Consider the following 27,735-nt stretch of genomic DNA (forward strand, 5'->3'; position numbering starts at 1 on the left):
GTGTCCGTCGTCTGTGGACAATCATCAGGCTCATCCATCACAACAGCCTTTGTACTGGAAGGTGGCGACCCACCTCAGCTTTCCCCAGATTTATTTAGAAAGAGGAAAAGGTCAAGCCAGCCAGTGGGGAGCCTTGGACTCCTGTGCCAAACATGCCCCCGGGTCACAACCCTCACCAGCCCTGCTTCTGCCTGAGTAGAATGTGACTGTTTCTAACCGAGGCAGCTTTAGATGTGACCCAATGAATAGTGCTGGTGGCGACAGGCCGCTCCCACCCACCTGCCCACCCTGATGCAGATATTATCTCTTGCTCTAACAGTTGTTGACAGATTTAGTTGTGGTAGAATCCCCGGCGAAAATAACCTCACTTGACTCTTCCTCCTCGAACTGCCCAGCACGGATCCCTCAGAGCACGCTCGGCTGATCTTTGTTGCTCTTGATTATTTGACCTCATTATGTTTGCTGCGCACTCCTCCTCGTCTTGGGGGATGAGGTGTCTTTTTCTGAAAATCTCTCCCAAGAGCTCAGAGCTGCCTGTGAACTGCCCCCGGCACCTTTCTCCCCCACCTTCTTCCTCCCTAGACCTCTGCCCAGCAGGCCCTGATGGGAACCATCAACACCAGCATGCATGCGGTTCAGCAGGCCCAGGCTGACCTGACCGAAGTGGACAGCCTCCCGCCGTTAGGAAACGACATGGTAAGTCCGGGGCCAGTTAAGCAGAGCTGTTATGTACTGATGTTCTCACCCTGGGCTTCAGGCGGCAGGTGTGCAGGAGGGGAGGGGGGGCAACACGCACATGCCATTCCCCTCTGTTGCAGATTGAAGTCTTTTCACATGGAAGGTGATGCGCCCCAAAAACTAACCTGCAGTGGAGGACGCCATCTCATCCCATTGCCAGTACTGAACGAGGAATCAGCTGCCAGGCCAACCTCATTCTGAACATGAAATTGAGGGGTGTCAGGGGAGGGTCTCATCTTACCCTTTGCCTCAGACAGCAAAATGTCTTGGGCTGGCCAAGCAGAAACCTAATGGAGGTGGGCTGTGTGATCGTTTGCTGATTTCCCCATGGATCCAGATGCCTGCGCTGCATTTTGGCAGGCCTTTCAAGAAAATGTTCTTTCGCCATTATGCAAAGCGGTGTTAAATCTGGCAATTTGCAGCATGCGGTTGGGAGCCCCTTCCTGTAGGAAACAACCAGATTCATCAACCTGTGAACAAGCCCTTTGTCAGCTCTTGTTACAGTCTCACTGGCGCTCAAGTCATAGGTCTGCTCCGCCCCTTCTGTGTAGATTTTATGACAGAATCCACACAAATGGTCCACACAGAGCTTCCCATAAGATACACATTTTTCAATACTTTTCGTGGCACTTTTCTGTAAAATAAACATTTTTCCTGTAAAATACATACTGTTACTGTTTTGCATACCTTGAATCTGGAGAAATGCATCATCAGTTGTGTTTGATCTGTGAGCTAATTTGGACTACCAAATCCGGTCTGTACACTACAAAAGCAGACTGAACAGATTCCTACCCAATCCCTGCCTCTGACTTGAGCCTACTCACTCCAGTGTCTCTTCTTGCAGGTGGCTATGCATGTTGAAGCTGACCCTTTCCGTTGCTTTCTAGGCTTCCAGAGTTTGGGTTCAGAACAAAGTGGATGAATCCAAACATGAAATACACTCTCAGGTTGACGCCATCACTGCAGGAACAGCTTCTGTTGTGAACCTTACAGCGGGTGAGTTGGCAGTCGCTGGTGTGCAGGTTCCTCCTCAGCGTCATGCTGGCTCATGGGTCATTCAAGAGCCTTCCCTTCTGCAGATGGCTGCAGACCTTCATGCGGGAGAAATGGGGGACTATGGGTGGATTCAGATGGCAATGCTAAAACATCATTTGGAACTGAACAAAGAAGCCTAAGGAAGCTGCCTTAGAGCAGGTCAGACAATTAGTCCAGATTGCTCAGTTGTTATTTACTCTGACTGGCGGCCGCTCTCCAGGGTGACAGGTAGAAAAGAATCTTTCTCATCGCAGATTTGGAGAAGGTGGAGAAGGAAAGGTTTTTCTCCCTGTCTTGTAACACTAGAATGTATGGTCATCCAGTGAAGCTGAACATTGGATTATTCATGCAGCACATAGTTTTAAAAAATAAAATAAAAAATATTTTCTTGATTTACAAAAATATGTACGTGCATTGCCTCTTTTTCAGGTTGTAGAGTCTTTTCTACAGATCAGTTCCATTTGATGTGAGACATTAGTGTTGTGTACAGTATAAGGTGGGGGAGGGGTGGTAAAGCTCATATTCTTTTACTTAGTGTGTGCATTTTGTGTCAGTGCCACGTGGGTAAGTTCTCTTTCTATTCATTTATTATTTTCCCTTGGCAGTGAGAAAGGGGGGGGGGGGGGCAGGCCATGATTGGTTGTCTTTAGTTGACAGCAGCGAGAGTTGTTAGCGTGTGGGGGGATTGTTGGGTCAGGTTAGCCATGTTGATTCATATGCTTTCAGTGGGTTCTTGTTGTTGGGCTGTTTGTGTAATAAAGGGGAGGTGTTTTGTTTTGTTTTCTTCTTGTTTTTATTATGTACTTTGTGGTTTTATTCTGTAATTCTATGCTGTGCACCACCCTGAGATCTTTGGCTGAAGAGTAGTATACAAATATAATAATAATAATAATAATAATAATAATAATAATAATAATAAAGTGCCAGTGCAGTAGGACTAAAATCTTAGCACAGCGATGGAGACCCGAAGGCCATTCAGAAGTTGTTGGGACTACAGCTTTCATCAGCCTCGGCCAGCATGATCAGTGGGGAGGGACAATGGGAGTTGTAGTACAACAGGGCACCAGGTTGAGTAAGGCTTCTATATAAAATATAGGCTAGGGACACGGACCCTGTGGACCTCCAAGTGGTTGTTGGAGTCCAACACCCATCAGCCCCAGCCAGTGTGTTCAGCTATCAGGAATGATGGGAGTTGTAGTCCAACAACATTTGGAAGGCAGCAAGTTCCCAAGCCGTGACTTAGTAAACAAAAGAAAAGAAAACATTGTTAACTGCTGGTCTCTGTGTTGACTTTAGGGGCTATTCATTTACTGACCCATCCGTGGCTGATCCTTCCTGTTTGGCAGGTGACCCAGTGGACACGGACTACACTGCTGTGGGGTGTGCGATCACCACCATCTCTTCAAACCTCACTGAGATGTCCAAAGGAGTCAAGCTTCTTGCTGCGCTAATGGATGATGACGTTGGAAGTGGGGAGGACCTATTGAAAGCCGCCCGCACCCTTGCAGGAGCCGTGTCGGACTTGCTGAAGGCTGTGGAGCCAACGTCAGGAGAGGTGAAGTCACAGAACTGACTCATAAGCACAGAGTTCTGACACTAGATAACTGGGGGAAGTATATGTTGAAATCTGTGAAAAATTGCACAGTTGCATTTTTTTAAGGGTACTTCCCAATGGCAAGATTGTGTAAAAAGGTAAAGGGACCCCTGACCATTAGGTCATGTAGCTCCTTACTAAATGGCTGGGTAGAGCAGAGTTAGTCAATGTGGTGTGCTTCTTGTCAAGTGTCCCCAGCCTGGTGCCCCCTAATCGTCATTGGACCTCGGCTTGCATCACCTTCACTCAGCATTCCCCATGCTGGCTGGAGCTGATGGCAGTTGTGGTCCAACTGGAAACCAAAGGAGGGCAGAGAGCTCTTTTGCTCGGGTCTTGCTCCCTGGTTTCCCACAGGCATCTGGTTGGCCACTGTGAAAGCAGGATGTTGGAATGGATGGACCATTGGCCTGATCCTGCAGGCTCTCCTGCAGGGATCTTATTTTCCACATTGACTACCCCTGGGGTAGATAGGGTTTTGGCCCTGACTGGTGGTTTGAATCTTCCTGCCTTCTCCTTAGCCCATCCCCTTGGAATGTCTTTCCTTGGATTTTCATCTTCCTAGGTCTTGTCTTGAAACCAATCATCTGTGCTGCTGTGTTGTGTGTGTGCCTTTCTCTTTCTCTCAATCCCCCAAATGACTTACCAGCTGTTAACACACATTCTGCCTCTCCCATGGAGCTCTCCAGAATTTCACCAACTGGGGCATGCTCAGAATTTGCTCATGCTCTCACTTCAGCACAGGGGTCCACGCATGCAACCCAGGAAGGCTTCTGTTAAGCTACAGATGGCCTGAGCTGTGTTTTCCCTGCTGGAATTCAAATCCTGAGTCCTGTATGTATATCACGATTTCATACAGGTGATGCTCACATTGATAACTCCTTTCCCAAAATTTTGCTTCATGTTTGCTGTTCTGAAGGATGTAAGGCTGATAGTCAAAACAGGAAGCGCCATATTAAGGTAGTACTATTATTGGCCAACCAGATGCCTGTGGGACAATCACAAGCAGGGTCTGAGCACAGGAGTCATTCTCTCCTCCTGTGGGTTCCAGCAGTTGGCATTCAGAAGCATCACTGTTTCCAACAGTGGAGGCAGAGGCACCAGTAGCCTTCTCCTCCATGAATTTGCCTTTTAGGCCAACCCAGACTTCACAAATAGCGTTCAAGCTTTGGAGTTCTCTGCAAGTGTTCTGGGAAGAGTTACTGAGAACCTGAAAGCTTACACATTATTTTGTGACATTTTGGTTCACCTAATAAAGGCACTGCAGGGATAAGGAGTTTGGAATGAGTACTAAGTACCTACCTCTACACAATGATAGTTTTCTCTTGCTTTCCTGAAAATTGATAATGTCTCGCACTTTGGCAGTGAAGTCTCTGGTGCTGACTGGCTAAAGTCATGTTCAGTTGTGCAAAGAACCAAACAGTTATGCAGTCTGGTTTCTATGAGGGAAGGCGAAGCCGTCCGTTCAGCTGGGATTAAAAGCTTGCACATTTGTATGTTGAAGACCTAAGAAGTGATGTAGGGGCATTAATGGGACAAGGAAGCTCAGAAGAAAAGAGACTGAAGAAAAGCTGTAAAGTTAATAATAGACTGAGGATGGGTAGATGAAGACTGAGACTTGAAGAAAGAATTTCCTGTCTGATGATGATGCCTTGTGTATATACGCTATAGTTGGATCAGCTCATTTTGGATAAGAGGCCTGCTCTGTGTAGCAACATGCTCTGTCGATGTTCTGGAAAACAAGTGATCTGAGAACCTCAGATCATTAGCCTAGTAGCTTAACTTCATAATCTCTTTCTCTCCCCCCTAACTAGCCTCGCCAGACGGTCTTGACAGCAGCCGGGAGCATCGGGCAAGCCAGCGGCGAGCTTCTCAGACAGATCGGAGAAAATGAAACCGATGAACGATTCCAGGTGAGGGCATTTCCTGTGCTGCTCCTTTTCCAGCTTGCATCTGAGTAGAACATTGCTGTGAGCATGTATAATTCAGAGCCACACCTCACCTGAATAAGTTTTCAATTGGTTACTCCTGTGAATTTTAGCTGATTATTCCATTACTCTGTTGATTTAAATTTGCACATGGGCAAAATTTGTGTATGGGTAAAGCAATATTTCTGAAGCAAGAAGCATTTTCATTTGCTTTTGTCTCTAGATGTTATACAAACACTAGGCAGTTAGGAGATTGGTCTAGGAGGTTTCGCTCCTGTTTATGACTGAGAATACCTCCTTTAAGATGGTGCATTTCAGGTTCGGCCTTTTCAAGCAGTTCTGCTTTATATTTATTAGCTGCCCTGGTAATCAGGAATGCCATTTTTAGTCAATTAAAACTGGTTAATGTAACCAATTAATCAATTAAATATTGTGGCCCCAATATAAATGTTTTCAGTACCATAAGTACATTTTCTGTTCTTACCTTTATCATCATCACCACCATTATTCCTAACTTCTGTCGTTATTATTTTAAAAAGAGTGTTTTGGCTTTTAGCTTTCAGAACAGGAGAAGGGCTGTAGCTCAGTGGTTGTGCATCTGCTTTGAAGGCAGAAGGTTTCAGGTTCAATCCCCGGCATCTCCAGATAGGCCTGTGAAAAGTCTCCTGCCTGGACTCCTTGAGAGCCACTGCCAGTCAGTGTAGACAGTATGGAGCTCAACTGATCAATGGAACTCAGGGTGACTATATGTCCTCTTTTTTCAAGACACCCCCCCCCCTTTTTCATGGCTAGAGTCGTCATAGCGATCCATAGTTAAAAGCAGAAGTCGGCAAATGTGTCCTTTTTTTACGCTCTTCAAAATCTGGCAACCCTTTCTTTGGTTCCTGTGTTATCATTGGCATACGCTTTGTGACGATAAAATGATGTGTTTATGTCGGAGATAAAACTGAACTAAGCATGAATCTCTTCCTTGACCCTCTGCCTTTTCCAGGATGTGTTGATGAGTCTTGCCAAAGCAGTCGCCAATGCTGCCGCCATGTTGGTGCTGAAGGCCAAGAATGTGGCCCAAGTGGCCGAAGACGCGGTTCTGCAGAACAGAGTGATCGCTGCTGCCACGCAGTGTGCCCTCTCCACTTCTCAACTGGTGGCCTGTGCAAAGGTGCGGCTCTGGTGTCGGTGGGAGGTTGGAACCCTTGCAGAATAGTAGCTCCTCGTAGACAGGAGTTTGGCACAAGGCAGAAAGAGACCCAGAGAAGTTGATAAAAAAGGCCCCGGGATCTGTGATAACTGCATTGCAGAGGGTTGGACTAGATGACCCTCAGGATCCCTTCCACCTCTGTTGTTCTATGACCCATGAACACATCTGGGGCTGTGCTCTTTTATTTAAAATATGAGCATCACGGGAGAGTGCACACTGTTTCCTCAATGGATGCTGACAATATCTAGCACAGCCTTCAACATTCTGATACCGTCCTAATGTGGATTGTAGCCACTGGACCTGCTGAATGAGGCTGATGGGAGATGCAGTCCAGCAACATCTGGAGGCCCCCATTGGCTCCCTCTGGGTTAGGCTGCAAGACAGCAGTGGGCCCAAGACCTCCCACCACCACCTGTGTATCCTGTGTAGCAGGGTTTTATCCTACTGATCCCACCCCTCAAATGGAGTGGCTTACAAAAAAACAGACACACAGGCCTTTTCTGCCATGGCTCCCCGTTTGTGGAATGCTCTCCCCAGGGACGTTCATCTGGTGCCTTTATTAGATATTTTGAGGCGCCAGACAAAAACGTTCCTCTTCGACCAGGCCTTGGGCTGATCAATATTCTACTCTACAGCCTTTTGTGGGAGTTACTGTTTCTACTTATTTGTGCTTTTATCTTGTATTCTTATTTTGTGAACCACCCTGAGGTCTGTTGATGAAGGGCGGGATATAAATCTGATAAATAAAATTCATTGGGTGTCCTTGGGACATTCAGTCCCTCTCTCGGCCTAAATTCCCACACAGAGTTATCGTCAAGACTAAGTGAGGCTGGGGCAGCCAGCTCTCCTGTGTCAAACGTGGCGGCTGTGCTTCCGTTACAGGTCGTGAGCCCCACCATCAGCTCCCCGGTGTGTCAGGAGCAGCTGATAGAGGCCGGGAAGCTGGTCGACCGTTCTGTGGAAAACTGTGTCCGAGCCTGCCAGGCGGCCACAGACGACTCCGAGCTCCTCAAGCAGGTCAGCGCAGCCGCCAGTGTGGTGAGCCAAGCCTTGAACGATCTCCTGCAGCACGTCCGCCAGTTCGCCAGCCGGGGGGAGCCCATTGGGCGCTATGACCAGGCCACCGACACCATCATGTGTGTCACCGAGAGCATCTTCAGTTCCATGGGGGACGCTGGTAAGCTGCTTGAATGCGGCAGGTCAGCCTTGATTGGGGCCAAAGGGGTGGGGGGTTAGTTTCCGTATTGCCCTTGACCTCCCTCACAAGGTTGTTGTACGGATTATATACAGTGCTATCTAAGTGCCTGGCGTTGTTATTGTTTCCGATATTTGTAGATTGCCTTTCACCAGTAAGCGGCTTATAGGTCAGTAATAATATGATGCCTCAGTCAAATAGTGTTTAAAACAATAAAAGGCCACAGGTAAGAATGTGAAGTTGACCTAGTACAACTTACTTAAAATGCCTGCTAGAATACAAGTATTGTATGCACACAGTGATAAATACTGTATATACAGCACTTAATGAGTATAAAGTCCCGAGTAATGTTTGTTACAGTACATTCAGGAACATTATTTATTTGGAAATGCTACATCCCTGTCCTTGGGGAAATAGATACACGCTCAAAGAACTTATGAAGAGCCCTGAAGCTGGATCCGACTGTGCTTTCCACTGTGGCCCACCAGATGTCGTTATGGGGAGCCCCCAGTAGGACCCAAACAAAAGAACAGGGCCTCTCCCCACTTGTGATTCCTCCCAGCAAGTGATATTTGGAGGCGATACCTGGAAGTAGTACAAAACCACTTGCCACCAATAGCTTCAAGAATTTGTCTGGTCCTCTTTTAAAGTTATTTCTGCACAGCCCATGTGAAGGAGCACCTCCTTTCATCCTCCTTAAATCTTCCAACATTTGGCTTCCTTGGGTGGTCCCAGCTGGGTTCAAGAGAGGGAGAAAATATAGCATGTCTAGAATGGTGAAAGATTGAGTAACGGTCAGATATTTGTTAATATGAAAATCAAAACTTTGCACAATCTAAACAGAAATGAAATGATCCTGTCATGGCAAGTTGATTTGATGGGAGGTTTATGAGCTCTTGGGAGGTTCTTGTGAAGAGCCACACCATCAGATGGGGATGCCTCCAGGTGGTGCTGCCACAGCCTGTGGAGGTAGGGCCTTTCCTGTGGTGGCCCACCTTTTCCCTGGGACTGTTTCCCCTCAGAGCACAGTCTGGCCCTGCCCCGGGTGACATCTTGGCACACTCTTGCATTCCCATGCCTTAGCTGGAGTTTCATTTATGTAGGTGCTTCTAATTCACTTCTCTCTGCCTAAGTTATTAGATGCGTTTTCATCTTCTCATGGCAACACTTTGTGTTTGCACCTATAGATGTACCTTTGTACCTTGTAATGTACAGACGGTTGTGAGGAGGGGCTACAAAAATGTTTTCATAAACAAATAGATGTGACTAAAACAGCCTGTGGTGTTTTTGAAATGTGTTCCAAACATCCCCTCACGGTGGTCACAAGAGTTGGTCAGGAAGAACAGGGATGTGTCTGAACTGAACACTGAGGGATAAAGGAGAGATAAAAAGCAGATTTTTAACTCAATACTGTTGTAGGTGAAATGGTACGGCAGGCCAGGGTCCTCGCTCAAGCAACTTCGGATCTCGTGAACGCCATGAGGTCGGATGCTGAGGCAGAGATAGACATGGAAAACTCCAAGAAACTTCTGGCAGCTGCGAAACTTCTGGCTGACTCAACAGCCCGGATGGTTGAAGCTGCAAAGGTACTCAGCACAAGTTGCCAGGTGGAAGGGGAACTATGGATTGATGAGTTAGAGGGATGGCTGGATTAGATAGATAGTTACATTTAGATGACATTTGCATGCAGCATCTAAGTAGAAATCCCTGCAAAACATTAACTGGTTTGAAGTAGAGCATCAGAACTGTTTCTTTTCAATACTGTAAGCGGCAGCACTTCAATCTCTCTCTCTCTCCCCCCCCCCCCATTTCCTCTGTGTATGTGCATGTGATCAATTCTGCTAGGGAGCTGCAGCAAACCCAGACAATGAGGACCAGCAGCAGAGGCTTCGTGAAGCAGCTGAAGGTCTGCGAGTGGCCACCAATGCAGCCGCTCAGAATGCCATCAAAAAGAAAATCGTCAACAGATTAGAGGTCAGAATACAGCCTGGGAACCTCTTCTTGTTTACCTTTTCCAATCAGGAATATCACAACATTCACCAGCCTGGTGGCCTCCAGATGTGTTGGATTACAGCTGCAGACTGTGGGGCTGATGAGGCCTCCACCCTTTCCCGCTTGACCTGTGGGGCTGTTTTGACCATAGCACTCCTCCCCATCCACCCCTTGAAGTCAGGCACATGGCAGGTAAAGCCACAGCTGCAAACAGCAATTCAAGTGGCAGCTGCAAAGGAACCCGCCTTTGTAGCCATGGCTTTGCCTTGAATTTGGCATCTTAGCCTGCAGTGCTACTTTCAGCCACGATCAGGTACACTAGATGCTCTCTGTCACTCCTGCCTGTGTCCAGTCCCTGCTGAAGTTGTGTGGGATGGAAAGGTACCAAATTCAAACAGCACCAAAGGTAAAGCTGCAACTACAAAGGAGCAATCGCAACCACCCTCTGAAGTGTTCCTTTGCAGCCATGCATTTACATTTACTGTACCTGTCATGTGGCATCAGGTGATCGACAGGTAAAGGGCTGGCCGCTTTCAGATCTGGCTCTGACCAAATGTGAACTACAAATCACATCAGCTTCAGCCGTGATGGGCTGAAGGGGCACCATGTTGGCAAAGGTGTGCTTCAACGTAGCCTGGAGGGCAGAGAAAAAAGCATTTTGTTTTCCTGCCCAGCTGACAAAATCACTCTCTCGTATCCACTGCAAGACTTTTATGCAGGTGTAGACAGACTTCAGGCTGATGGGATCTACTTTGTTCCTTAGTATAGCCCCTAAATCCACCATAGGCAGCCAGGTGCAAAAGTTGCAAAGGGGAGCTGATATATACTTATAATTAAGGGAGGGTGACTTCAAGCAAATGGTCAGCCCAGCATTATTATTTTTTCAATAACAGACTTCCTGTCCTTTTGCACAAAAATAAATGCCTCCAGGGGTTTCTTCATTTTGACAAATAAATATAAGTGTGCATATATGTTGCAAGACAGAAACTTACTGGTGTGTTTATAGAAACTGATCTACAGCAAATCACGCAGATTTCCCCATTTCTCTCAGTCTCTCTTACCCGCTGCTTAATTGCATTTCCTTTTTTTCAGGTTGCCGCTAAGCAAGCAGCAGCAGCCGCAACTCAGACCATTGCAGCCTCACAGAACGCGGCCATTTCAAATAAGAACACGGCAGCCCACCAGCAACTTGTCCAGAGCTGTAAGGTAGGCTAGCTTCAGATGGCAAAATACTCTTAAGCACCACTTTCCCCCTCCCCAACCAGAATGACCAGCAACATTTTTTTAAAGGGCCACAGTTTCCCCATCCCTGGTCTAAGGGAATCGGGGCAAGAGGGTGCTGCCTAGGCCAGTCTTCCCCCAACCTGGTGTCCTCTCAGTGTTTTGGAATGCAACTCTTATCAGCCCTGGCCAGCGCAGGTTGGAAAAAGCTGGCTTAAGCTGAACTAGGAGAGACGTCTGCACAACTTTGGTTCTTGATTCACAACTGAGCATGGACACTGTTTTTTCCCTTGCTACTCAGTAACCACAACCTCACACCATTGTTTGTACCATGTGTAAATGTATGCACACCTAATAGGTGAATCCAGTTAATCAGCCAAGGTTTCTTTAACTGAGTAGCCCTATTTCTAAGTTTTCTCATCCATTGTCCAACCTTGAAGCATGACAGACAGTTCCGTGGATTTCTGCATGCAACAGAAGTGGAAACAAGTCTCACCTTCAGGGCCACAAGAATACCCTCTGCTCACACTGGAGAGAAGTTGGCTTCTAGCCTGGACAATCAGAGGCAGCCTGAGGCTAGCTGTTGGCTGCAGTTGGTTCTGCACTGGTAGCCACCACCTTTAACTCCGCTGCTTGGAGGTGAATTGCAAGATGTCTGGTAGCTTTATAAGGAGGCAGGAGGCAGGTCTGCTGGCCGTTCTTAGCTGTAGCTCTATGGAATCCCCATGCTATATCTCTGGGGGAAATGAAAGGCCATTTGCTTCTGGGTGTCTGCTGTTGGAGACAGAAAGGTGGACTAAGCAAACATCATCATCATCATCATTATTATTATTATTATTATTATTATTACAAATGTTTCTTATCTGCTCTTTTCAAAAGTTTCCAGGACAGCGCACCAAAGTGTGGATAAAATTATTCACACCCAATTTACTGGGTGACTACTGTAGTCCATGTGTTGGTAGCCTTGAGGTTAGATTACTCTATGTGGGGTGGTCCTTGGTCCTGTTTTGGAAGTTCCAGCTGGTACTGAATGTGGCAGCCAGATTGTTGATGGGAGCTTCTCGGTCTTTTGGCCAAGATCAAGTGGGTGATGGGAGCTTCAGGTTGAGGACATGTGACATCATTGTTAAAACAGCTGCACTGACGGACCATCTACTGCTGAGCCAGGTTCAGGTTTCTTGTATTAATTTACAAAGCTCTAAACAACTTTGGGGGCCACCTGAACCCTTCTATCCCAGTTTGATCACTGAGATCATTTGTAGGAGCATCACTGGTCATTTCCCAAGTTGGTGAGGCTCATTTGACAATAACAAGAAATTGAGCCATTAGTGTCATCTTCCCAGTCCTGTGGAATGCTCTGCCACTAGAGATTTGGCAGGTGCCTTCTGTGCCAACTTTTAAACACCTAATTAAAACGTTTCTATGCTGCCAGGCCTATGCAGGCAATGAAGAATACATCCTTCCACAATGGTTAAACAACTTACGTCTTAACTTTCTAATGGTTTTCATTGTACGGTTTCATGTTGTAATGCTGTAAACTACAGTACTTATGTCATAAAAATACATCAGTGTAAAACCAACAAGCAAACATAAAGATATGAGCTAAGCTCAAAATCAGAAAATGAAAGAGCATTGGAAGGCATAAACATATCTCATAAAATGTCACAGTACCCAAGGGAGTCTTTACCTAGTGCTGAAAGGACTGCACCAGGTGTGTCTCTTTAAGGAGGGTTCCCCCCCCCAAAAAAAAATCAGGGTTCCGCTGCTGAAAAGGCGTGTGCCATCAAGGCTGGTCTTGTGATATGGGAAATCCCATCATCTCTCTCTCTCTCTCTCTCTCTCTCTCTCTCTCTCTCTCTCTCTCCCGCCCCTCAATGATCATTGCATGTGGTTTTCTTAGACTTCTTTTTTCAAGGAGTTACAGTATGGAAATTATGAGATGCTGTTGATCATTGTGCATAAGAGATTTGGTTTTTGTACTGCCAGAGGTCTGCCTTCGTTCCAAACAAATAGCTCATGGCGGAATTGAGGCAAAGTGGGAGAACACGAAACATGCTGGATGCATATTTATAATCCCAGGGCTTAATGCTCTGACAGCACAGGACAGCTCTGCATTTATCTCAGATCCCTGGGTGGTACGATAGCACTGCTGTATCCAAACAAATCTGTGAAATGAGCTCATAGTGCACTCCAAGGGTAGCATTTTTTCCTTTTCTGGCGGTGGTTGCCTCGGCAAATAAAGAAAATCCTGAGGCCAGAACTGATCATTGCAGAGGTGCAGAAAGAAGGCCACATGTTGTGCTGGCGATGTGCCACATCTTTGCCCAATCCATCTTACACAAACACAGCAGTCAGGGCTGCACACACAAAACCCCAGTCTCAAAACTGCTGATAGCTCGTCCTTAGCAGATCGGTCCCGGTGCAGCTTTTTTGAGGGGGCTGTTGAGCACCCAGTCGGAGTAAATAAACCGGGGAAGGCATAATGTGTAACAGATGTACCTGTGCACATCGTTCTCTATTCAGTGGTGCATGCATATGCCCTCACTGGACTGGACCATTATAGGCAGAGTTTTGACTTATTTGCAGAAGAGTTGCCCTGGAGCTTTTGGAGCAAAATTAAGAGGACACTGACTGGTAGTAAAAAGAAAAAAAAACCAATTTGTTCTAAAGCTGCTGCTTCTGAGTATGCAATTCTGTTTAAATTTTGTTTATTTGTTTCAATTTTGTTGATTATGTTTTAAAGCAACAATTTATTTATTTTTCTACTGGTGAATTTTATGGTAGACTCTTAAATAACTATTTGGAACTTCCTTGCAGCAAATGTGTGTGTAGCTGGGGATCCTGTTGAATCCTGAACGTTTCTTCCCTCTGTCTGTTCCCTGCAGAATGTTGCAGATCACATTCCACAGCTTGTCCAGGGAGTGCGTGGAAGCCAGGCCCAGGCAGAGGACTTGAGTGCTCAACTTGCACTGATAAACTCCAGCCAAATCTTCCTCCAGGTACAGTCAACAAGAGCACAGAACGCTAACCCCAGCCTGAGTATACTAGCTACCAATTCGTTTCTGGGCCCAATTCGAAGTACAGGTTTGACTTGTGAAGCCTTATGCAGCTCAGGTACCCAGTACGCCTCTCCCCACGTGAATCTACCCAGACCCAACATTCTTCATCTGAAACCATCCTCTGTGTACCCTTTCTGAGGATGGCGCAGAAGAGCGGGCCTTCTTACTGGTGGCTCCCAGCTTATAGAGTGCTCTCCCTAGGGAAGCTTGCCTGACACCATCACTCCCTGTTTTTAGGTGCTAGGAAAAACATTTACATTTTCTCAGACCTTTGACTCTTAATCTTCTGCTTACCTACTAGTGGGGTGGTTGTAGCTGGATCTGACACAGGGTGTTTTAGGTGGTTCTATGTTCTGCTTTGAGGACTTTTTGTGGGGGGAGGGGGTGGACTAAAAATTTAGTAGTAGTAATATAGAAACCAAGAAAATATTCTTTGTCATTCAGAAATAGTTTTTCATTTTGAAAAAGTAATTTAATTCACAGAGGTTGCAATCCTATACCTGCTTACCCACTGTGTTCAGTTGGGTTGAGGGTGGGCAAATAGGATTGCACTTTTAGGTTTTTTTAATCAGGTGCCAGATCTAATCTGGATTCTTTGAAATGTTCGTGTCCCTGGTGATGCTGCATGCATAAGCTCCGTGGACAAATGGCCAATAGGTACTCTGCCTTCTCTTCTGTCATTCTCTAAATAGCCGGGGAGCAAAATGGTGGCCTCCGCTAAAGCAGCCGTGCCTACAGTGGCAGACCAGGCTGCGGCGATGCAATTGAGCCAGTGCGCCAAGAATCTTGCCACCAGCCTTGCCGAGCTAAGGACTGCCTCCCAAAAGGTATGTAGGCATCCCAACTCTTGAGTAAAGCATTTACAGACGGGATGGGGCACCTGTAGCCCTCCAGATGATGCTTTGACCCCACCTCCCATCATTCCCAGCCATCATTCAGTAATCAAGATGGCGGGAGTTTCATAACAACTGGAAGGCTCAGGTTCCCCATCCATGTGACTCTTAATTCTCAAAATAACTCTTACTTTTGAATCATAGGGTACATCTCAGCCACACAAATGTTTTATCTACAGACATAAACACACTCTCCATCCAGGCAAGCATTATCCCAGTTCATGGACACATTCCAGCCAGGCTTTAGATTATTAGTCTTGCGCTGAAACGTCTTGAATGTGCCTCTTTTCCATTGCTCACTCTTCATGTATTCAACAACTCATGGATTGTAGCTGAACACCAGAACTGGCTCCACTGAAGCAGATAAAACTGAAGAAGTGTCTAGCTCATGGGTAGGCAAACTAAGGCCTGGGGGCCAGATCTGGCCCAATCGCCTTCTAAATCTGGCCCACGGATGGCCCGGGAATCAGCGTGTTTTTACATGAGTAGAATGTGTGCTTTTATTGAAAATGCATCTTTGGGTTATTTGTGGGGCATAGGAATTAGTTCTTTCCTCCTAAAAAAATATAGTCTGCCCCCCACAAAGTCTGAGGGACAGTGGACTGTCCCCCTGCTGAAAAAGTTTGCTGAGCCCTGGTCCAGCAGAAGCATTTGATCTGTGATGCCTTCTTTCTTCTGTTTTAATGTGGCAACTCCTGAATGCCACCTGTGGACAGGGTGAGCATAACTGTTAGTCAGAATGGTTGGAGAGCAGCTTTGATAATAAGCCTGTTTCCCACTTCATCTTTCTCCTGCCTAGGCGCATGAAGCCTGTGGACCCATGGAAATTGACTCTGCCTTAAACACTGTTCAAACACTCAAAAATGAGCTTCAGGATGCAAAGATGGCAGCCATTGATGGGCAATTGAAACCACTTCCAGGAGAAACGGTAAACAGGACAGCATTTATCGTTTGTTTGTTTGTTGAATTTGTAAACCACCCTCATCTGAAGATCTCAGGGCAGTTCACGGCATAAAAATACAAAATAAAAACACAAAAAATAATAAAAACAAGAACAAAAAATAAAGTAAATAACCCCTTCCAACCACACAAACATATGTTTTATTTAAAGGGGGTGCTGGATGGTTGAACAATTTCAGGTGGGCTTGAAACAGAATAAGCAAAACAAAAGAGTAGCCATAGGACAAAATGGTCTTCATTTTCCTCATTTTTTATGGACAGCCTTTCCTGAGTCAGATTGCTAATATGTTGTGACTTGTGACTTCTGCCAGATTCTAAGTTGCCTCCTGTATCCCAAGTGGCTTCAGTGACAAGGAGTGGTTATTTATTAAATTTCATTACCACCCTTCAACCAAGGATAACAGGGCAGTTTACAATTTATCACATTGCAGTTTACAATATAAAAAACACAAAATATATACATAAAATATTTCCAGCTACAGCCATTCCTAGACCGGACCAGGCCACTGTTATGCTTGGTATTCTCACGACTGGATTACTGCAGTGTGCTTTGCATGGGGCTGCCCCTGAAAGTGCAGCTAGTGCAGAATCCTCACAGTTGGATTACAGTTTGGGGCTGGAGCCTGGAGACCATCCAGAACCTACATCTAATGCAGACTTCTGCAGCCTGTCTACTGTATGATGCTCCTCGGTGGAGCCACAGTACACTTTCAGGAAATACACTATCTGCCTAAATGCCACGGGGCCTGGTTTAAGGTTTTGGCTTTAGTGCATAAAGACCTGAACTGCTTAGGGCCCAAATACTGGGGTGTGCGTTCCCCAGTATGTCCCAACTGGAGCCCTGGTGGTGGTACCACTGACAGGCATTGTCCATTTGGCAGTGATACAGAGCAGGGCCTTCCTTTAGTGACTCCTAAATAATAGAACTCCCTTCCATTTGAGATATGATTACCACCTCCCCCCTAGAGGAACAGGAGGATGAGTGAGAAATAAATAAATAAATAACTAAATAAATAAATAACCAACCAATCACCCAGGCAGTGCATCTCGGACACATATCTTTGCATGCAGAGTTGCCATTCAGACCATTGGTCCATCTATGCTTCCTTCAAACAACAGCCCTTTGCTGAGCCCATCCATTTACTGAGGTTGTAATCTAGATGGCTCCCACCTTTGCAGGTTACATGAGTGCCTACAAGTGATGGGGCTTTCTTGGCAGTGGAGCTTAGGCGGTGGAATAGTTTCCCTAGATCCACGTCTGTGTTCCTTTTGGCTCCAGGTGAAAACTATTTTATTTGAAAGAGCTAACAACCAGGATAACTTGAAAACTGAACTGTATCCCATGGGCACTACTCCTAGAAAGCACTGCTGTGTGCAAGACTTCTGTGTGGTCAGTGACTGCAATGTTCCATGGGCTGAGGGATAGGAATGTGTGTGTGTTGTGGTGGGTCGTGATGTTACCTTAATGTTCGCATCACTTAATGTTCTCATCGCTTTTTTGCATTCAGCTTGAAAAATGTGCTCAGGACCTGGGAAGCACCTCCAAAGCAGTCGGTTCTTCAATGGCGCAACTGCTGACTTGTGCAGCACAAGGCAATGAACACTATACAGGTAGGCCTCCACTTGAAAAGCTTGGCAGAAGAAAACACACATTATTTATATCAGCAGCTCATTGACTATGGCAAATGTACTGGTGTTATTGTACAAGACAGTTTCTATTTTTTTTCTTGCTTGCTTTGGGGGGCCCTTGTGAGGATGAAAAGTGGCACAGCAGTGTTTGTATCAATAAATAGCAATATTATAAGAACATAAGAAAAGCCTACTGGATCAGACCAAAGGCCCATCTAGTCCAGCATCCTGTTCTCACAGTGGTCAACCAGATGCCTGTGGGAAACCCACAAGCAGGATTTGAGCCCAAGAGCCCTCTCCTCTCTTGTGGTGTCTATCAACTGGCATTCAGAAGCATTGCTGCCTCCAGCCATGGAAGCAGAGCAGAGCCACCATGGCCAGTAGTGATCAATATCCTGCTCCATGAATTTGCCCAGTCTTCTTTTAAAGCCATCCCTAATAATCCCTAAAGTTCCCTAATAATATTTTATAGCGCTACCCACAAAGCACATCCTGCACATTATCTCCAGGAGGAGAACTGGCTGCCCAGCTGTTCTCATCGGTTTGCTCTTCTGATGGTTCTTCTGATGATCTGGGGGTGTAGGCAGCTCATGTGCTCCCTCAGTTACTTTTCTGCTCTGAATGTAGCCTCAACTCTGATTTACAGTGGTGCCCCGCAAGACGAATGCCTCACAAGACAGAAAACCCGCTAGACGAAAGGGTTTTCTGTTTTGGAGGTGCTTCGCAAAACAAATTTCCTATGGGCTTGCTTCGCAAGACGAAAATGCCTTGCGAGTTCCTGCAATTTTTTTCTGCTCCCCACCCCCTTTTTCTAAGGCACTAAGCTGCTAATAGCCTTTTAGCAGCTAATCCGCTAATCCCTTAAGCCTTTAATAGCCGCTAATAGCCACTAAACCGCTAATAGCGCTAATCCGCTAATAGGGTTGCTTCGCAAGACGAAAAAACCGCTAGACAGAGACGGAGACGCGGAACAGATTCTTTTCGTCTTGCGAGGCACCACTGTACTGTGTTGATCTACATCAGAGGTAGTGGGGATAGTGTCCTCTAGATGCCGCTGGGCTACAACTCCCATCAGCACCAGCAAGGATGGTGGGATTTGTAATCCAAAAACATCTGGAGGAAACCAGATTTGGCTACCTCAGCAACAAGTCCAGCTCCTGACTTCTGTTAGCTAACTATCCTCTTTTTGAAACCCTTCATTTGAATTAGTGGGAACAAGTTCTGGGAACAAGTTACTGGCAACAAGTTTCTGGCAGGGGGGGAAATATGCATTTTCAGGAAGACTCGTGTGTGGTTCCAATGTGACATGAATATCCATGTACCTTGCTCCCTTAAAGGACGCTAGTTGTGTCCCTGTATCAAGAAATGAAAATGCATTTGATACCAAAGCGTCTCCTTCAGTATATGAAAGGCTTGGGGAATTGCCCTTGGGGAATTGCAGGCTGAATGGCAAAAAGGCTCTTGTAGCCATTAAAATGCTCTTGTGTCAATTACATTCTGTCTTCAGTGCTTAGTCCAGTTGGGGATTTCTGAATCCAGCTGATACAACTCATTAGAGCAACTTTCCTTTTGGTAATGGGACTGAACAGATTTCGGTTGCACTTTGGCTTTGAAGTGGATATAATTGGATTAAGACGGCTCTGTGTTTCATTTCAGATGCAGAGTCTTGGCACATGGGAACTGACATTTGTGCATCAGTAACAATTCCTAAAATATGGAATTAATTCTGGAAGGGGAGGGACCTATATAACTTTCTTTTTTCTTCTTCTGAATCACCTGTGAAAGATAAAGAAACATTTAAAAATAAAATATGGCATTAAGAAACTGCTCCATTTTGGGAAATGCTACCAGACAACTTGGCTGGCTGAGAGGATATATTGATTAACATGCTTCCTGTCCACTACATTAGCTTTGCATTGGCATCCATCTATGTTTGGGAGCATTAACCTGACACCTATGCTTTGCTGACACCCTTAATCAAGGGTGGTTAATCCCCAGCTCGGGGGCTTGATTCCCCTTCCCCCAGCAATTTTTTTTACTACCCCAGTGACCTCACCAATTATGACAGCAGCAGGAAAATTTACCTTATTTTAAAGTGGGCGTGCAGTTTAGGCAGGCAAACCCCAGTGCCCTGATGCAGCTGGAAATTGCCTCCCTCCATTCAACGTAATTTACTAGCAGAGAGGGTGATTTGCACAGCTCTGGTGAGAAGGACAGGCTGTGGATCCTCTGTGTGTGGGCGGTATAAAGTCATCAGAGGGTTGGCCCTCTGGCTAAAAGCTGTTCGCTATCACTGCTATTCATTTTTGTATTTGTTGTGATTCAGGTCAGGGATCACGTTTGTTTTTGTAAGCAGAGATGCTCAGCTTGGAGAAAAGCCAGCTGGTAGTAAGTCTCACAGTGTTGGTGTGGGACTGCAGCAGTAAGGCTCCCACATGGTTTGAATGCTCTTCACTTGGGAGAGGACAGCTCCTATATTTGTTAGGCTGAAAGCTTAAAGGGTTTATAACTGTGTAGATATTTATCATCTGGAAAGCAAAAATGTACCCAAACAGGCCTTGTTATTTTGTCACCTTCCTCCTCTCTGCAAAGGAAGCATTTCCCCGTCTTTCTTCCCTCCTCCTCCTCTTCTTCGCTTTCTCTTCCCTGTGAAAGCTCACCTGTAGGAGGCAAATCTTCCCAGTGACCCTGGGGGTTGCTCAGTGCTATAGCAGCCAGGGTCTCAAGAAACAATGCCATGACCCCAAAGGAACCTTCCGTTAGATTTTCCCCAAATAGCTGTTCCTCTGTGCTGTGTTGCAAACTGCTTTTGAAACAGGACAGAAGATTCAAAAAGCTGTTTACAATGTCAGGGGCCCTGGCTGGTTAACACAGGGTTATGGGGGTGTGGCGAGTGGAGCGTCAAATCTTCCGCAAAATCTCGGGCACTCTGTGGATCAGAGTATTTATTCTTGATGAGAAATCAGTTCCATGCAAAGCCCCAACAAAGCAGGCTACTTTATCTTTAGCTTGTCACTTTTCAGTCTGTGATGTTGTGGTAGTTAGGCAAGCTTTTCAGTGAAACAGAAACTTGCTATTGTGGAAGCAAAATTCCAAGGATTGGCAAGCACCTGGATCAGGGTGTTGGCAGGTAGAAAACAGGTAGCCCTTATCCTGCTGTCCCTGCTGCCTCTGCACTTCATCGGATCCAACCGACCTTGGAGATTTGCAGCAGGTGGGGACATGGGATTGGCTCTGTGGCATCACCTGGTAACCAGAAGGAGTCTCGGCTGTGGTGACAGTGGCCTGACTTGAAGGATCTGCTATTCCTTTCTCTGATCAGCAGCTGCAGTGGAACAGGGAACAAGCTTGGAGTCCCTACTGAGTCTGACACTGGCCATGTTCCATGAGCCTGGTCAACCACTAAGAATCTGCTGAGGTCTGCTCTCTGTGTCACTCCCAACATTTGAAGTATGGCAGATTGGCATGGGAGGTGGGATTTTTCCTGTGTTAGTGGGTGAATCAGTGGACACAGGTTTTGCCAGCCGAGGATTATGGAAGTTGCAGCCCAAAGCATCTGGAGAGCTGCAAGCTGTGGAAGAATTGAACCTAGCTGAATCGCTGGATTTTATCACATTTCAGACTCATCAAATCCCATTTGGTGCCTTGAATATTTCATGAAATGAAAAAATAATAATAATGAAAACTGAATACTTTTACGTCAAAAGGTGAAAGGGCATGTATAAAAAATCAGTCCACATCCCCAATGGGTTTCTATCCTCGTAGATGCTGGTGAGGAATTCTCATTGAAAATGAGGTTATCCCACTTGCTAATGGGGAAATTTGCTCTCTGTGATCTGGAAAGAGGGCTGGACCAATCTATCAATATAAGTTTCTGTCTCAGTTCCTCATTTTTCAGAGTTGAAGTCCAGTTTCCCCTATTTTCTGCATCCACATGAAAATAGTTTTCACGCACATTTCTCATAACTTGCATTTTTGCAAGCGGTTTTTCTTAATGGAGTTCTCTGCATTATTTTTCACTACTTTATGCATTTTTGTAGACCTTTTTTGGCTGTAGAATACACCACAAAATCCAGAACAGTGCAAATTTCAAAGACCAGCTGTGTTTTGGTTTTCGTTGTTTCATGAAATGTGAATTAAAATGAGAAACTAGCTGGCCGGAGCTGAGTATTACTAATATGCTCAATGTGATCTTAATTTAGGGGTTGCTGCCAGGGAGACGGCACATGCCTTGAAGACTTTGGCTCAGGCGGCCCGAGGTGTTTCCGCATCCACCAGTGACCCAGCGGCAGCCCACGCAATGTTGGACTCGGCGCGGGATGTCATGGAAGGCTCAGCAATGCTCATCCAGGAAGCAAAGCAGGCTTTGGTGGCTCCTGGCGATGCAGAAAGCCAACAGAGGCTGGCCCAGGTGAGGCTGGGTGAAATGGAGAGGGATTTGAGGGGCCCCACTGTGCTCTTGCTCAGCCCCCATTCACTGCAGCAAAGTTTGTGCAGGAGACTGTCTCAGTGGCTTGTGCCCTGTGACACCCGTCCATCCATTTCTCCTTCTGCTGCCCTTAATGGTGCCTGGAATCTGCCACCCAAGGCAGATGGCTCATTCTTTCTCCAATCTGTCTCATTCCCATGAAGCATTTGTCTTAGCTCCTTCAAAGTTGATCTCCATCTGTACCTACACCAGCGTAGGGATGGATGGAGGAGTTTCTTGTGGTCCATGCCACTTCCATCTTGCCAAAGCAGTTGCCAACGCCCACACCCTCTTGGTGTTGAAGGCCAAGAATGTGGTTTAAGTGGCTAAAGACTCAGTTCTGCAGGACAAGGTGATTGCTGCCCCCATTCCGTGTGCCCTCCGCTCCTCTCAGCTGGAGGCCTCCCTCTGGTGTCGGGGAGAAGAGCTCTCATGGATGGTCTGTCAGTAGCTGCTCAGAGACAGGCACTTGGCACAAGGCGAGAAGAGGCCTGGAGAAGTCATTGAAAGAAGGCCCAGGAACTGTGATTCTTGCATTGCAGGGGGTTGGACTAGATGATCCTTTGGATCCCTTCCAGCTTTGTAGTTCTATGATTCTATGATTTCTACATTATTTGGTAAAATATTAATATTTAAATCTGCACGTTGTTGCAGAGCTATGCTTTTAACACATGTTTTATCTCAGTGTACATCTTGCTTAAAGTACTTTACCATATAATATGGTAGGGGTGTTAGCCCAAATTAGTATCTTTTAGAACTAAGAAATGCATTGCAAAATTCAGAGAAGTGTGAAAATCAAAGGAGAATTGTGTTCTGATTCATATATTAGTCCAATTGCTGTAAATTAGGTCAGTTGGCTTGAAAATCTGCTCCAATGAAATGCTCCTTCCTCTGTCCATCTGGGTGGCGTGTGGCTTCTGCATTGTTCTCTCCTGCCCTTTGCCTCTCCTCCGCTGTCAAAATTTAGATTGTAAGCAACATGACAGCGGGGATTTCTGACTGCTGATGCCTATCTAAGATGCGAGTACCACGACCTACTTTGATTATTATTCATTTAAAAGATTTTTTATACCCGGTGGATGAAGACAGCCAGACAGCGCCTGCCTACAGGTTCACTAGCTGAGAAGGAACTCAGTTTCTGGTTCAGCCTCCAAGGAGAGAGAGAGATAGATAGATAGAGAGAGGGGGGGGGCTACTATGGGGTGCAGCTCTCATCTCGCTTTTCAGGCCAAGGGAGCTGGTCATGTGGCCAGCATAACTAAACCGCTTCTGGCACAACAGGACACCATGGCAGAAGCCAGAGCGCATGGAAGCACTGTTTACCTTTCCGCCACAGCAGTACCTATTTATCTACTTGCACTGGTGTACTTTTGAACTGCTAGGTTGGCAGAAGCTGGGACAGATCAATGGCAGCTCACCCCGTCATGCAGATTCAGATTGCTGATCTTCTGATTGCCAAGCCCAAGGGGCTCAGTGGTTTAGACCATAGAGCCACCCACATCCCTTTTAAAAACATACATATACACACAATATATATATATTCCACTATATCATAGAAAAATCAGAGTGGCTTACAATAATGTCTATATGTATAATAAACATTTAAAACAGAGACCATCAACTAACCATTATGGAAAGATGTATTTTTATTGCCTTCATAAGCCTAGCAGGATAGAAAAAATTAAAAGTTGTCACAGAAGGCATCAGCTGAATCTCTCTTGGCAGAGTATTCCACAGGACTGGGCTGATGACGCCAAAAGGCTTGGTTTCTTCTTGTTGTTAAATGAGCTTCACCAGCTTTGGGAACAACCAACGATGCTCCTGCAGATGATCTCAATAATGGAGCTGGGATATAAGAGTTCAGGTGGTTCCTCGAGGTACCCTGACCTGAGTTGTTCAGGGCTCTGTGATTTAATGCAATGACCTTGAACTTAGCTTGGTAATAGATGGGCAGCCAGTGCAGATGTTTTAACAATGGGGTCATGTGTTCTTGGCCATGTGTCTCCACCATCATTCTGGAAGAATTTAAGTCTCTGAAAACTTTGTCCCTGTCCCACATCCTCCTGGAATGTTGAGGCTACTGGCTTGTGGGGGTCTGGTACTGGGGGGGATGCACTGCACACATGCTCAGAGATTGTAGGCAGCATTAATGAAATTAATCAACTTTGCCATGTTTCCCCCCTGAAGGTGGCCAAAGCTGTCTCCCATTCTTTGAACAACTGTGTGAACTGCCTTCCTGGCCAAAAGGATGTGGATGTAGCGTTGAAGAGCATTGGTGAATCCAGCAAAAAATTGCTTGTGGAATCGGTGAGATACTTTTTAATATTTGTATGTTGTTGTTGTTGTTGTTAAGGTGGTGGTGGTAGGTTTTTATTTTGGTTTTTAATGCAAAGCTGGCCTTAAAAATGGGTACTGCAACCTCCAAGAAGCAGAACATTACTCTCAAAAGAGTTGCTTGCTTGTAGACTTGTGGTAAGATGGTGGTACAGACCTGGCACCATCCATTCCATCACCTCACTCCACCTCATGCATAACCAAGCTTTCACAAGGCTCACTGCAAGAGAGTTTGAGCAGCCTGGCCTAACTTTGGGACAGTTGGCATAACCCTTGGGTAGTCCTTGGATAACCAGCCTGGTGCCCTTTCAATGTTGCTGGACTACTACAACTCCCATCATCCCTGGCCATTGGCCAATGCTAGTTGGGGCTGATGGGAATTGGAGGCCAACAACATCTGGAAGGCACCGGCTTGGGGTGCCGGAACTGCTGTAATTCCTGTCCCCTACTGTAACTAAACTCAGGTGCACATAACCGAAACAATTGCATTGTTCCCCTCTGTTCCATCCCTTCTGTGTGCTACAGTTTTTAGACTGTAAGTTCCATGAAGCAGGGACTTTGCAAAGTGCCCTGCACTGAGGTTACTGTATATAAAGCCATTGGTAACTTACCCACAATCCCTCTTTTTCTTACCCTGCCCCTGCCTGGTAGCTGCCTCCCAGTTCAAAATCATTCCAAGAAGCACAGAGTGAACTCAACCAGGCTGCAGCTGACCTGAACCAGTCAGCGGGGGAGGTTGTCCATGCCACGCGGGGCCAGAGCGGGGAGCTGGCAGCTGCTTCCGGAAAATTCAGTGAAGACTTTGACGAGTTCCTGGATGCTGGGATTGAAATGGCCGGGCAAGCTCAGGTGAGACGTCTTCCTCCACCAGTTGGCTCTCTGGCTGGGCAGGATGCAGTGAGGGGGGAAGCGATTGGTCGTGGTTGTTGGGGTGGGGTGTTTGTCAGCTCCTGTGTCAGCTTTCCTCAGAAGGGAACAGTGGGATGTAAACGTTGAAATGAAAGGAATGTCCAAAGGAACAGGAGAGGAGAAGACAATAGCTCTTTCCATGCACCTGAAGGTTGCCACATAGGAGAAGGCAGAGTCTTTGTTCTCTGATGCTGTTCCAGAACTAGATCTCATGAGATCATGTTGAAGGAAGCTTGACTTGGGTTGAACATTAAAAGAAAGCTCTTGACAGAGCAGTGGGGCAAAGAGACCCGTTTACTAGAGAGGTGGTGGGTGGGCTCTTCCGAAGCTAAAGGGGTTGGGGATGGAGGATGCTCTAGTTCTAAATTTCCTGTATGACCTCCAAAGCCTCCTACAGTGTTTATGATTCTATACATGGTGTATCCCCTATCACATCTCACTCTGTCCAGCTCCCATCCCCCTGGCTCGTTCGCTATCACTTAGCAGGGAATCAGCATGTCTATTATAAACAACCTAAGAAGAGCTTGCTGGATCCGACCAGTGGCCCATCAAGTCCAGCCTCCTGTTCTGACAGTGGCCAGCCAGATGGGAAACCTGCAAGCCGAACCTGAGTGCCAGAGCCCTCTCCCCTCCTGCAGTTTCCAGCAACTTGTATTCAGAAGCATTGCTGCCTCCAACTGTGGAGGCCGGGCAGGGCCACAGGGCGAGTGGCCATTGATAGCCTTCTCCTCCATGAAGTTCTCTGATCCTCCTTTAAAGCCATCTAAGTTGGTGGCCATGACCGCCTCCTGTGGCAGTGAGTTCCATAGATTAACTATGGGCTGCATGAAGGAGTCGTTCTTTTCGCCTGTCCCAAATCTTCCAACATTCAGCCTCTTTGGATGTCCACGAGTCCTAATGTTATGAGAGAGGGAGAAAAACCTTCCTCTTTTCACTTTCTCTGTGCCATGCATAACTTTCTAAACGTGACACATCTTTTCTCTAAACTAAAAAGTCCCGTATGCTGTAACATTTCCCCATAGGGAGTTGCTCCACCCCTTGATCATTTTGGTTGCCCTTTTCTGACCCTTTTCCCTAAGGAACAGCAGCAGCAAGGAAAAGTTCTTCTCAGCAAAGGGCAGCATGAGAGTAACCAGCCTGTCCCCTGCCTTTGCTTGAGAACTCCAGTCCACATTAGGCTGCGCTGCAGATCTCAAAGGTGTTGCTTCATCAGCGCAGCCCTCCTTCGCTCTGCTATTGTCTGGGCCGGCAGCGGAGTGACAAAGTATGTCTTGGTTTATCCAGGGCCACCTGCTCCAAGCTCTGAGTCAGCCAGAACCTCCCTGTGTATTGAGCAAAGACCGCTCTGCCCTTCCCTGTCTAGCAGGCCTGCCAACATTAACAGCTGCGCACCCACCCATGGTCGCTTGACATCTTGTCGTACTCATGGAAATGAGATGCTAATTAAGCCCTTGCAGTCAAGTCATGCAAATTAGCTGCAGCCCTTTTAGCACTTGCTATAATTTCCAGTGTAGCCCGTGGTGCAGAGTGAGCGGCCCTCTCTGCTGCTCGCCAAACAAGTTGCCTTCTTCAACAAGTTGATTTTAAAGCACTCCCCCTTCCCCCCCCCAACCACCACTTTTTCCGCAAAGGCCCCCTCTTGTCAAAGCATCTGGGGCTTGGATGCGACTCCTTTTGTCTTTGCATGGAGAATAACTCAGAGCTTAGCCTCCTTGCTGCCTTCCCTTGCCCTAAATCCATGCCATGATTTGCCTCTTTGGCCTTACAGACAAAGGAGGACCAAATTCAAGTCATTGGGAACCTCAAGAACATCTCCATGGCTTCCAGCAAGTTGCTTCTGGCTGCCAAGTCTCTCTCGGTGGATCCCGGTGCTCCCAATGCCAAGAACCTCTTGGCAGCGGCTGCAAGGTAAGGGCCAAGGCAGAAGTGCAGTCCACCTGAGTAGCTTCTGTTTTCCAAATGAACATAAAACCCAGGAGTGGTCAGCAGGGAGGGCCACTGCTGCTTACCTAACCTCCCAGCAGGATCAGCTCCACTGGTGCCTTGTTCCTCTCCCGCTCTTTCCTGGTAAGTCATTGTTACCCCCCATGTTAGAACGCCAGGTGAGCACCACCAGCCCTCCCTTCCGAGGGCTCCTAATCAAACAAATGGGAGGAAGGAAATCAGGGAATATATAGATCTGTTTTGGATGGGACCCACATGCCTTAGAAGTGGCCTTTCTGTATGTCAACTTTCCACAAGCTGGTACTTTCAAATGTTTTGAACTACAACTCCTATCAGTCCCAGCTTTGTACTGGCTGGGCCTGATGGGATTTGTAGTTCAAAACATCTGAATGGCCCCAGCTTTGGGAACCCCCTGCCACCTTTGTTCATCAAGGGGGGCTTTGCTTCCGCTGCCATCTGTACAGTGCAAAACAAAATCTGCCAGTGGAGGCAGTGCCATTACAGAAGTAGCCCTGAGGATAATTTTATTTTTATTATTTATTAAATTTCTATACCGCCCTTCGTCCATTTTTCATCTGGCATTTGGGTTTTCCCACTAGAGGAATGCAGCTTTGGGCTGTGAGGGTTGTTTCCTGGATTAG

General features: G+C 46.5%; 1 protein-coding gene across 7 annotated transcripts in view; it reads left to right on the forward strand.

Annotated features, from left to right (window-relative positions):
- TLN2 (talin 2) overlaps positions 1 to 27,735 on the forward strand; it is a 177,840-nt gene that overhangs the window by 106,082 nt on the left and 44,023 nt on the right. For 4 of the 7 annotated variants that reach the window (XM_083412919.1, XM_083412923.1, XM_083412918.1 and 1 more), the window contains exons 14-30: positions 583 to 696; positions 1,626 to 1,734; positions 3,120 to 3,328; positions 5,179 to 5,277; positions 6,284 to 6,451; positions 7,373 to 7,665; positions 9,100 to 9,271; positions 9,531 to 9,659; positions 10,770 to 10,883; positions 13,784 to 13,897; positions 14,650 to 14,784; positions 15,650 to 15,778; positions 17,319 to 17,421; positions 21,642 to 21,850; positions 24,095 to 24,214; positions 24,893 to 25,090; positions 26,919 to 27,058. In XM_083412919.1, coding sequence (XP_083269045.1) covers positions 583 to 696; positions 1,626 to 1,734; positions 3,120 to 3,328; positions 5,179 to 5,277; positions 6,284 to 6,451; positions 7,373 to 7,665; positions 9,100 to 9,271; positions 9,531 to 9,659; positions 10,770 to 10,883; positions 13,784 to 13,897; positions 14,650 to 14,784; positions 15,650 to 15,778; positions 17,319 to 17,421; positions 21,642 to 21,850; positions 24,095 to 24,214; positions 24,893 to 25,090; positions 26,919 to 27,058 — 2,555 coding nt within the window. Of the gene's footprint in view, positions 1 to 582; positions 697 to 1,625; positions 1,735 to 3,119; positions 3,329 to 5,178; positions 5,278 to 6,283; positions 6,452 to 7,372; positions 7,668 to 9,099; positions 9,272 to 9,530; positions 9,660 to 10,769; positions 10,884 to 13,783; positions 13,898 to 14,649; positions 14,785 to 15,649; positions 15,779 to 17,318; positions 17,422 to 21,641; positions 21,851 to 24,094; positions 24,215 to 24,892; positions 25,091 to 26,918; positions 27,059 to 27,735 lie in introns of all 7 variants that reach the window. The other 3 variants (XM_083412924.1, XM_083412921.1, XM_083412922.1) reach the window with 1 other exon arrangement.

The sequence above is a fragment of the Podarcis tiliguerta genome (assembly GCF_965153285.1).
Source record: "Podarcis tiliguerta genome assembly, chromosome: 14".
NCBI classification, from domain to species: Eukaryota; Metazoa; Chordata; class Lepidosauria; order Squamata; family Lacertidae; genus Podarcis; species Podarcis tiliguerta.